Genomic DNA, 12,689 nt, shown 5'->3' with positions numbered 1-12,689 from the left:
TACTTGATTCATGACACGCCACTGCGTATTGATCAAGATGTTGAACTGGTCTTGCATAGATTTGCCCCAGTTAGCAGGAACTTTGGAAAGACTCGCCTCGCGAGGACTTTATGAGATGTTTACTATGGGCGATATGCCCCCAGTAATCCTAGGCTCAGGACAATGTCTCACGTTGATTGGGGAGTAGCTTTAGATATACTTGGATGCATGCCCCTGATTGTTCGAGCATCCATGAGAGATTCTCGGAATCTTGACTTGATTGCCCCAGATTGATTGGACAAAACATGTCATGCCCCTTGTATACGTAAGAGACATGGCTTCTTGGAGTAATTTTGTTTGTCGGGACCACTTTCAATCATCAGCCATACCCTGTGCAAATTTATTCTGATGCTAACATTTGAAATTATGTAGCAGAATATGTTTAATAATGAATTCATGAGATGCAATGCATACGTCTGTCTTGAGTTTTTTTTTTTGAAGAACATTAAAACTGGAGATGTAAAGGCGTGATATTTGTAAAAACATGATATTTGTAACAATGTGATGTTTGTAAAAACGTGATATCAACTCGGCATTTGTGGTAAACCTTAAGGAGTCAGGATACCCTTTTGGTGACAGTATGCTTTCAAACTAACCATGCTTCAATTAGGACTTTCGAGGGTTGTAACGTGGCTTGGTTCACGGTTTAAGAAACAAAGGATAAAGGCTCAAAGTTTATTTATACCCATCCCCTTCTTTGTGATGTTCTTCAATCCTAAGCTCAGTTAATTCAACTTATGCATTCAGGTTCAAAGAGACTTTTGGATTTGCGCCTTTGATAATGTGGATGGTTCACAAGCAAAGAGAACTTTTGAAATGGAAGTCACTTCTTCCTTTTGGTAGTCATATCATTGTGTCGTTCAGGAATTTATTGATTTTTCTTTTTTTTTTTTTTTCAACTTTTTGATATCCCTAACTTTTGCCTGAACTGTCTATTTTGAGCTTACAGTCAGCGGGATGCCTTGATTTTTGCCTAAGTCATCTTTTTGATTTTTGACTTAGCAGGCTTTTCTTTGTATATATGTTTTTCATTTTTTTTTCTTTTGAAAGATATTGACTGCTTTGCTTAATGATTGATGAACCATCATTGGCTTTTGATTGACATCTCCAACACTTCTTTGATGTGTGCGGATGAACGCTTGTGATTGAAACCTTTATTGAAAGGTGTATTGAATGATTCTCTTAAAATAGAAAGCACAGCCAAATTAACTGAGAACTACCCTGCCCCAGGTTATGATCAAGGGTTTTAATTAGTACAAGAAAGAAACTTCTACTTCTTAGGCTCAAAGGGGTTGACGAGGGATTATCATCCTTATATCTCCACTGTTTAGGAATTGAAACAATGCCTGTACATCGTCAACATAGTCTGTTCAAAAGCATACTGTATGAGGTTGCGGTATCGTTTTCGTCATCCTCCCTCAAAAGGTATACAGTTTAGCAGAAGTTGAGTATCATAAAACATATGCAAAGTAAAGATGCAGTTTAGATGAGTGATAACGAAATAATGTATTCAAGACAAACATATGCAATGCACTAATGATGATTATTAAAACAGATAATGTCTATCATGATTCGAATGTTTAAACAAACAGAATAAAATTTGCGCATGAAAGTAAATCTAATGATTAAAAGTTCATCCACTTAGACATTAATCAGTCTTGTCGTGATTAGGCATAGGAGCGGTGACCATCACAGGAGTCTTGGGATGAGGGAATTCAATTTCTCCAGCATCGATCATGTCTTGAATCTTGTTCTTCAATGACCAGCAGCTATTTGTATCATGACCAGGACTATCAGAGTGGTATGCACACCTCACATTAGGATCATAGCTACGAGCAGAAGTACTAGGATTCTTAGGGGGATCCTTTAAGGTGATCAACTCCGACCTCAGTAGGTGTTATACTGCTTGAGCCAGTGACATATTGATCTGGGTGAATTGACGCTTAGGTGCATCTGACTTGCATCTTTGTTGTGGAACTAGTGTAGAGGTAGAATTGTCCCCACAGATTGGTTGTGTCCATTGCGACCTTTCAGATTGTGAACAACATTGTTCGTGACGAGAGAAACGGGTCATACATTTAGACCATATGTGATAGAGGACGTCAGAGCAAATAGACCATATATATTGAGGGATATCATAACGAGTCGTACATTTAGACCTTGTCTGTAGAAGGATGTCATACCGAGTCGTACATTTAGACCATATCCGAAGGGGGATATCAGAACGAGCCATACATTAGACCATATCTGAAGAGGAATAGCAGAACGAGTCGTACATTAGACCATACCTGTTGGAGGGTGTCAGAACGAGTCATTCATTAGACCATATCTGAAGGAGAATACCAGAACGAGTCATACATTAAACCATATCTGATGAATAATGCCAGAACGAGTCATACATTAGACCATATCTGACTGAAGATACCGGAACGGGTCATGCATTAGACCATATCTGATTGAGAAATACCGGAACGGGTCATGCATTAGACCATATCTGATTGAGAAATACCGGAACGGGTCATACATTAGACCATATCTGATAGAGAATGCTTGCTCGTTAGAGTCGATGAGTTATTTGACGAAGTTTTGGAATGTAAAAAGGCTTGTCAGAATGAATCTCCCGCTCGATTATATCTGAGAGGAATGATTGTCGAGGCGGAACCTGAAAACAAAGTTAGAAATATGCAATGTCATGAATGCAAATGAAATGTTTTCAAGGATCTTTAAGTATTTAGTTAGCAACATTAGAAAATGATTTGGTCGCGTCTTTGTCTGAAGAATTCTGACTCTTGTCTTTGAACATCCTTCTTTGAGAATCAAGCTCACCATATCGAGTGGGTCATCGCCTCTGATTTGGGATACTTCTGAATTTGAAGATACATGGCCAGAGGAAAGTAAATCCTCTTGCCCCTTGCTAGGTACTGAGTCTTTGAATTGGAAGGTGTGTGACCAGAGGAAAATAAATCCTCTTGCCCCTTGATTAGGAAATCAGTCCTTGATAGGAGTCCTTGAAATTGTGCACCCTAAATCCCTAAGATCCTTGAAAGGGTTAGTTAAATCATGTTATGCTTATGATGTCATGATGTCATGTGGATGCAGTTCATTAGGCATAGTGTGAGATAGTAAGGACAAACAAGTCCTTTCAACAAAACCTGCGAGGAAACGAAGGTTAGTAGCAAACACAAACAAGTCACACAAGTCACACAATTTTTGGCTTAAAGCTTGCATAGAGTCTGATCAGGTGTCCTTCCCAAGGGTATTTCTATGGATAAGGAGATTTCAGCAATGGGTTCTACCGAGTTACCCAGAATTGTCAGCCCTCCTAAAGCACCCTCGAACATGATACATACATACCATGCAATGATACTTTGAGAAAGAACCTATCTGAGTTGTAGTATCGGGTAGCGACTATGCTCTCAACATACATCAAGAGTAGTCCCCCCACTACGTTCCTAAAAGTCAGGATGGGTTAAAGGTTACTAAAGGTCCTTAAGCTCCGACTCACCCACAGGTATCCACACGAACCTCCCTCATACAAGAGAAGCATGTAAACACCCATAGAGGCCTAACTTAAGCGTGAACTCTCATATTGACCAATCCTCCACATACATGAAGGAGGTCGCCATGACTATGCCACTTCCTATCTTAGATGTACTTGAATCCGGGTGTAGGATTCGTCCTTCAGTTAATTCCCAAAACAACCCTGAAAAATAAAGCAAGCAAAGCAAATAGTAGAATACAATTAAGTGATCCTAAACTTTTAAGGTAACCCCTCTTCTATAAGAAAATTCTCCCCAGCAGAGTCGCCAGTTCTGTAATACGGTGAACTGACTTTTTTATATCGAAATGTCGCGGTTAAGCATGAGTCGCCACCGACTTTTATTTTATCCAAATATCGGAAAGGCTAAAAGAACAGGAAAATACCTTTAAAAAGATTTTGAGTTCGGGGGGTAATTTATGCAAAGGGAAGGTGTAAGGCACCCTTTGCATCCATGGTTTTCCATGGGCTCTTAATTGCTTTGCTCTTTGTTTTCAGAAATGTAGAAGAAGAAAAAAGTGGACTTTAGCTCGTAAATGAGCGTAGCCATTTTTGAAGAATTATGAGAAAGAATATAGAAAAGGTTTTAGAGCAAGGCAAAACAATTAGGGGCAATTACCTTGAAGTTTTGAAAATGAGGTTTCTTTTAGCCTTTCAGGATGAAATGATCTATCCTTGCCATAAGGGGGCAGGAAGCCTTTCGTTTGGAGGTAGAAGGGTCATCGAAATATCCTTTGCCATAAGACTGTCCCATGCCATAGAAGGGCAGGTAGTCTAAGGCAAGGATCAGAATAAGCCATTTCGTAGGCAGCCAGAAGATACCTCAACCTTTTTCCGTAGGCAACTTCCGAGGGTCGAGGTCATTTTTGTGTATCGAAGGCAGCATCATTTAGGGTCGTGACCTTTTTATCGAGGCAACATGGCTGAGGTATCCTCGTATTCGAGGGACGTGGCTTATTCTGCAAAAACACAAAGCAACAAGGCAACAGGGACAGGCAACAAGGCAACAGAGAGGTTACCCAAAAGTGTGCGTGTGTGCACCAATCATGTGATTATATTCAAATATATTATCTTGTAAATTTAGTGATTCTATGTTCAATTCAAAGGTTGCACTCCCTAGGATTACTAACCACGCATTTAAATAATATAATCAAACAGATATGGGGGAGGGAAATTGTAACCAGCGGAGGAGAGGGGAATCGAAACCAGCGGGATAATAAACAATAATTGAAACAGAAAATATTAGAGTTAGGGTTTTAGGGTTACCGATACGCGTAGCTTTGGCAATTGACAAACCCTGAAGATTGGAAAAGAAAGAATAAACAGAAAAATGGGTGAGTGCATTATCGGTTCGAAGGCAAAAGAACTAACCCTAAAATAAAAAGATAAATATTGTAAGGCTAAATAAATGAATAAAGAAGCATAGATACTTAGCTTTGCATTTGATCTGATATGGTTCGTAGTCGGAGGCAAAATCCTGTTGCTAACCCTGAAAAAGTTTGCCAAAGGCAAAGGAAAGTGAGTGTAGGAAGAGTCCATTGGCTTTTGAGGGTGAAACCTAATAATATTTTATAAGGCAAACACATATTTAAATAAAATAATAGGGTCGGGACTTAGCTTCGTAATAGGCGAGGCGTACAGTCGGAGGAAACCCTGTCGCTAACCCTGAAAATGCACAAAGAAATATATTGTCGCTAACCCTGAAAATGCACAAAGAAATATATTTTTTAGCGTATGGCAGATTCCTCGATTATTGATACGAACCCTATTTTAGCCAAAAGGCGAACAAAACATAAAATGATATTAAACAAACCCTAAAAGGTTCATGGGGATCGGCGGTTCGTTTGAACAGGTAAACCAAAATAAAATCTAACAATTATAGGGTTCAACCTGATATTATAATTATTTTAAATATATAAACAAATAAAATTAAAATTAAAGAATTATAAAGAAAATCGAAATTTGATTAAAATAAATAAATGGTGTAAAATTCTTATGAAGAAAAAGCAACTTTTATGGAAATAAATGAATGAATAAAAAGAAATTAGAAAGAAAAAAGAAAAAGGAGATAACCAAAATATTAAAAAGAAATAAAGAAAAGAAAACTTAGCTGCTGCGATTGGGTGTGGCAGAGCTTGGAGGTGTACGGTGTGGTCCTGAAGCTCCATCATAGGTTGCACTTGTAAGAACCATCAGATCCGGTGTTGCAGAGATTGTATGGTTGAGATGAGCGGGCGCACCATACGCACATGCTGAGCGTGCACACCGGATGATTTAACAACTGAATTATGAGAAAAAAACATTGCCTTTGCCTTGTACTGGACTCGAACCCAGGAGCTCGCGGTGAAGGGAATTAGAGCGTGGCCATGTGTGCTGCGCGTCGTTAGTTGATATATGAAGGAAACAAAATCAATATAACCAAAACAAAGTTTGAATTAAAAAGAAAAGAAACGCGCCGACCAGACCATCTTCTTCCTCGCGACTTAGCGATGGCTCTGCAACATATCAAACTGTAAGAAAATCCATATAAGTTTCAATTGAACACCTAAATCAAACCGAAACCATTCTCCGATCATGATGAGGCTAATAGTTTCGGCTAATTTTGCCTTTATTCACAGTTCCCAAATGGAAAGCTTTGAATCCTAATCATGGCAATTTGTTGTTCCTGCAACAATCCTCAAAACAAATAACCCAGAACTAATCTATGCATCCATATGAACAAAAATATGACATTAACACATATTCATGACGTGTGAATCGCAACAATTAGAATAAAAAAGACTCTGCAAACCGTGGAAGTGATGAACACGGATCGGATTGCTTCATGCTTGTAGGAGGATTGGGATCGATTCTGTCTGCAGAGAGGAACCTCCTTTTACCCTTGGAGTCGCCTGAATTGGTCTTGAATTTTGTCTGCTATCCTTCTCGATTTCACGTATTTTCCTTCAAAGAAAATCGGTTTATGGTTGCAACCTTCAATCCGACCTTGCCCTATTTCCAGAATTTCTTGGAGTTCTCTTGGAGCTTTTGGAATCCGAATCCTTGTCCTCCCGCGTCTGAACTTGCTATTCATATATATGGGATTAGATTAGGTTAAGAATTGTGCCAAAATATATTGTATTGATGGAGAAAATATTTGATTAGAAATCAAATGCAATTTTTCCCAAAATTGGCCAATCTCTTATCAATCAGATCTTGTGAGTTTATCTTCAAATATTTGATTGAAAAAATCTTCATCCAAATTTGCTGTCTTAAAACTCCACGTGATTCATTTGCCTTTGGTTAGAATATTATTCCTCAATCATCTCTTTTTGGTCTTTTATTTTATTTTTAATAATAATAATAATAATAATAATAATAATAATAATAATAAAATTGTGGCCATGTATCAAAGAAACTCCTGCTGGGCCTTATTGGGCCCTTAGAATGGACTCATGCCATTTTCTTCATATATATTTTTTTTATCTTTACTCAATTTATTTTGAATTTAAATGGATAAAATTCCAAATAAATTAAATAAATGACAAAATTTTTTTTTTAAGAATAACTTTATGGGCTCTTTATCAGTTCACAGTCATGTTTAGAATCTGAGACCCCGTTCCGTTTGCTTGAAAGTCAAAGATGGGTTAGTTTAGGGTTTTGAGTATTTTTGAGTTTTTCTTGATGAATCATGATCAATCCTCGATCAAATGATGAATGATACTTCAAAATAAGGATGTTGGCAAAAAAATCAGGAACTTTGACTGTGATTTGACCATAGTTTGACTTTTAGGTAAACCAGTCGATTGCTGATTATTTGGGTCATTGAATGAGCAATCTTTTGAATCAGGGTCTGAAACTTGGCATGAGGATGTTTTGAATTATAGGAGAGATCATGGAATCCACTTGAGGTATCAGAAGTTCAAATTCCTTGATTAAATCAGAAACCCTAATTTAGAGGTTGTTGCATAGGAGATAGACTGCATGCTTCCTTCTTGTATATCTTTGAGCATTTGAAAGTCAGATGGACTGAAATATGAATAAATATGTTGGGCAAATTTTGGAGTATGACAGAAACAAATGATTGAGTATGAATGGAAACCAAGATATTGTGATAAATGTCAAGTGGTTGGTCATATATGTGGTGAACCCATCAAAAAGAAAGTGTGGAAACCGAAGACGCAATTGGAACCCAATCCACCTGTGATAACTACACCCACCCAAGGAGGTACCAAAGCCATCTACTAAGAATATCGAGAATACTTTGGAGGAGTGGACTACTGTGCATAAACCTACAAGAGACAAAGGCAAGAGAATTCTTTATGCTGAGCCATCACCTTCTGTTCCTTATGTTAATGTGTTTGGGGTACTTGGGGTTTTGAATGAGCCCATTGCTACCACATCTAATAATCCATGTTAGTAGTATGGAATATTAGGGGACTTAATAAAGCTGGTAAAGTCAAGGAGGTGAGTTCCCGCCTTAATAACATCCAGCATGAGATTTGCATCTTACTTGAGACACAGGTAAAAGTAAATAAAGCTGATCAAATTAGACAGAAGCTACAGCTTAAAGGGCGTTTCTTGGATAACTATTCCTGCCACAATAATGGTCGTATTTGGATCAATTGGAATCATAATCACAATGAGCTGAGACACATTAAGAGCTCTAGCCAGTTTGTTCACTATGGAGTTTATGACTTTCTTGGTAACTTCAAATACTGGCTTACAACAATTTATGCCCTCAACCAATTGGAACATCGTAGAAGATTGTGGACTGATATTGAGCAACTCAGCAGAACTCAGCAAGGCCCCTGGTGCCTAATTGGAGACTTTAACAATGTCCTCCAAGCTCAAGACGGGATTGGTGGTAATTTGGTTATTGAGAATGAGTATAAGGACCTCCAAAACATGATAAATACCATTGGCTTGTGTGAAATGCCCAGCAAAGGTGATTTTTACACTTGGTTCAATAAACAGAGTTCTTCTCCTATATACTCCCGCATTGACAGACTCATTGCAAACGCTGATTGGCTTCAGAAATTTAGTGATATGCACCTAAACATTCTCCCCCTAGTTTATCAGATCATGCCATGCTTCATGTGGCTATGACTCAATCTAGAAGAATACAACATGGTTGCTTCAAATTCCATAATAGTATTACTAATGCAGTAGAGTTTCAGGATGTTGTTAGACAGAGCTGGATTCTCCTTAGCAGTGGCACTCCCATGAACATCCTATGGCACAAACTCATGAGACTGAGGAAAGCTCTGAAGTCTATACAGATGCCTTTCTCTAGTGTTCAGCTGAATTTGGCTCGAGCCAGGCAGGAACTCACAATCATTCAAACTGAACTCATCTCTCATAGGTTTGATGTTGACTTGATGGAGAAGGAAAAAAAGCTGACAACAGAAGTCATTCAATGGAATGATATAGAAGAGAAAAAATTATGCAGCAAAGGACTAAAATTGACTGGCTTAGAAAGGGTGATGGCAATAGTGCATTCTTCCATGCCTATCTCAAATCCAGGCATGAGGCTAAGAGTATGTACACCTTGCAGAAAGCTGATGGTACCTTCATCTCTGAACAGCATCTTATTGAGAATGAAGTTATGGAGTTTTACAGCAATCTCATGGGGAAAGTTGATCATCATCTCCAGCACATTGATGTTGATGCTATGAGGAAAGGAAATCAGCTTAATCTTGATCACAAAGATTTCCTTGTTAGACCTGTTACCATTAAGGAGATTCAAGAAGCTCTTAAGGGTATGGGGGATTTGAAAGCCCCAGGCCTAGATGGGTATGGAGCTAAATTTTACAAAAGCTATTGGAATACCATCAAGGAAGATGTGACTGCTGCTGTGAGGGAATTTTTCACACATCAACGAATTCTTAATGACTTCAACAAAGCTGTAGTTTCCCTCATTCCCAAGACTGATCATGCTGTATCTGTTAAAGAATATCGACCTATTGTTGTTTGTTCTACTTTCTACAAAATCATCTCTGGAATTCTGTCAGCTAGATTAGGGACTATTCTCCCTGATATTGTCAGCATAAGTCAAGCTGCATTTATCCCTGGCCAAGTTATCCACAATCATATAATGCTAGCGTATGAAATTATTAAAGGCTACAACAGAAAGGGAGGGACACCTAGAGTCATGCTTCAGCTCGACTTGCAAAAAGCATATGATATGGTGAGCTGGACTGCACTTGAAAACATAATGCATGAGATTGGCATTCCTCATATGTTCATCAAGTGGATCTTGACCGTGATCACTAATGTAGCTTATGTCTTTAACATTAATGGTATTATGTCCAAACCTCTAAAGGCTTGCAGAGGAATTTGACAAGGAGATCCCATCTCTCCTATCCTTTTTGTCCTTATGATGGAATACTTCCATAGGCTCCTTGCTAAAATGCAACTGAACCCTAACTTCCATCATCACTCCAAATGTAAGAAACTGGCTATTACTGATTTGATTTTTACAGATGATGTGTTACTCTTTTGCAGAGGTGATCGTAGGTCTGTGGAGATGCTTATTCAAACTGTTACAACTTTCTCTAAGTCTACAGGTTTACTCATAAACCCTCAGAAGTGTAAAGCGTATTATGGTGGATTGGATGAGACTGCTAAACAGGAGTTACAAATGCTTACCACTTTTGAGGAAGGCAATCTCCCTTTCAGATATTTGGGAGTCCCATGTTAGAACAAGATTTGTTCTGATCAATATTCTTAGTTTTGATGATAACAAGGATATGAATTTTGTGTGAGATAATGTGGTACTCTAATACACTGCAATTTCCTTTTCAGGAAATATATAAAGAGTATGCACAAATCAGCGCTCAGAAGCTTTGTCTCAGAAGGTTCAGCATGCAACATGAGAACATGGTCTGACAAGACATCAGAAGATGGTCAAAGCAGAATCAGAACATGGGTCTATGGAAGCATCAGAAGAACTTGAGATCAGAAGCAGAAGCACTGAAGTTCTCATGGTATCACGCTCAGAAGCACTTCAAGGTCAGAAGACAAGAAGATGCTCTGCACCAAGCTGTTTGACTCTGATGATATTCAAACGTTGTATACACAAACATCAGATCAGAAGCAAGTACAAGATGGCAGGCTACGCTGACTGACAAAAGGAACGTTAGAAGCTATTAAAGGCAACGTCAGTAGACACAGCGTGAACAAGGCTCGAGGTAGTTTGTAACACCCCGTTAATTCTTGTTTATTAATTTAATTATTATTTTTAATTAAATTATTAGAATTAATAATTTTTGGGAATTATTTGGAAAATGATGAAATATTGGCATTGGGCCTAGAGTGGTGGTTAGCAGTAAGGGGGTGTTAGCTAAGCAAGCCCATTATAATATTTTATTTTAGTTTTCATAAAATAAAAGAAATTGGGAAAAGAGGAAGAGAAGAAAAGGAGACAGACTCTGAGAAAGGAAGAACACGTGAAAGAGAGAAGAGCCAAAGGGGAAGAAGACCTTCGAAGATTCGACTCTGAGGTAAGGGGGGATTCTTCGGGTTAGTAATCCTTATGCGATTGTAGGTAGTAGGATTGATTAGGATTGTTGTCTATTTCAATCGTACGTATCGGGTTTGGGAATTTGTTAGGTTTTGATGAATTTGTATGAATTACATGATTTTGTTAATACTCATGATATATGCTGTTAATACTTGTGTAAAATTTGTCTGAAATATGTGATGATGTGAAAATTGATGGTATTTGTGTGCTATGTTCGTATGTACCTGAAATTGGGGAAATGGGATAGGGTAAATGCTGTCAAAATGGTGAATTTGGCTGTGCAGGTACGTAGGAACCGGTTCCCATGTGGGACGAACCGGTTCCCCCTTATAAAAACAGAGAGGTGTGGATTCTGGGTTGCTGGGAACCGGTTCCCAGATAGGGACAACCCGGTTCCCCATAGTAAAAATCAGAGGCGTGATTTTGGATGCAGCCAGGAACCGGTTCCCACGTAGGGACAACCCGGGTTCTGCAGCATATTTTCTAAAAATGTTTTATTTTTACAAAACCATAACTTTTGATCCGAGTATCCGATTTACGTGCCGTTTTGGGCGTTGAGAAGCTAATTAGGTGCTTTATTTGATAAAGTGATAAAATGGGGAGTAGCCAACTTTACTTTAAAAACTCGAATTAATTATTGATGAATTGAAACATGGTATATGTATATGTGCTTATTCATATGACTATTGATGCATGTATTTATGTTGGTGATGGGATTATGATATCCAATGAGTGATGTTGGTATATAACATGTCGTAAATGATACATGCTTTGTGACTTTACTGTTGAGTTGTTTTAGCAATTTATTACATGGTGTGTAATGATGATAGATGTAACGATGTATGATGATGGTGATGATTGATGATTGTGAATATTAATATGTTGTTAATATTAATATGTTGGTTATGGTGAACGTATGTGAATGATTGAATGATGCCTATACATGTACATACTTGTTGTGACGTTATTGGTACGAGGTGATAAGCGATGTTAAGCATCGGAATGATGATGATGTATGATGATGTAAGTATGTGTCATGTGTGCATTATTCATAAATCATTTGCATTGGAAGGCTAATTCCCATTGTGCGGAGATTAGCGGGAAGTCATCGTGTGCCCATGTGGGGTGTGAGCGATGAGGCAGTAGTCGTGTGCCCATGTGGGGTGTGAGCGACTAGAGGGCAGTATCAAAGAGAGAAGTCCTGTGAATGTGATTCACGGATTTTGGTACCACATGCATAGTGTCAGTTGAATCATATGCATTGGTTATAACATGATTGGATGAGATCCAGTGTTATGCCTTGGTGTGTTTACATGATTGATGTATTAAGGAGTTGTTGTTAATATAACTTGATTATTTGATGGAATGAAGAGTTGTGGGCCGATGGCCAAACATTGTTGAATTGATGCTTGCTTACTGTAATAATTCCGACTATATGTATGTTGGATGGATGATAATTGCTATGAGATTTTATTGCTTATGATTGTATAATGGTTATTAATTCGAATGAAACTCACCCTTACTTTGATGATTTCAGATTAAGGATGTAGCGGCGTCTTGATTGGGTGAAGATAGCTTGTAGGCTAGCCCGTAGTTGGTGTCGAGTCA

General features: G+C 38.3%; 1 protein-coding gene across 1 annotated transcript; it reads left to right on the top strand.

Annotated features, from left to right (window-relative positions):
* Nucleotides 1-7,969: 7,969 nt before the first annotated feature.
* Nucleotides 7,970-10,259, top strand: LOC131659154 (uncharacterized). Its single transcript, XM_058928404.1, has 4 exons — nt 7,970-8,504; nt 8,639-9,096; nt 9,144-9,858; nt 10,042-10,259. The coding sequence occupies exons 1-4, from the start codon at nt 7,970-7,972 to the stop codon at nt 10,257-10,259; spliced, it is 1,926 nt and encodes a 641-aa protein (XP_058784387.1).
* Nucleotides 10,260-12,689: the final 2,430 nt, after the last annotated feature.

The sequence above is a fragment of the Vicia villosa genome, linkage group LG1, assembly GCF_029867415.1.
Source record: "Vicia villosa cultivar HV-30 ecotype Madison, WI linkage group LG1, Vvil1.0, whole genome shotgun sequence".
Classification (NCBI taxonomy): Eukaryota; Viridiplantae; Streptophyta; class Magnoliopsida; order Fabales; family Fabaceae; genus Vicia; species Vicia villosa.
The sequence above is the reverse complement of the archived record's forward strand: the minus strand, read 5'-3'. Positions and strand labels throughout refer to the sequence as shown.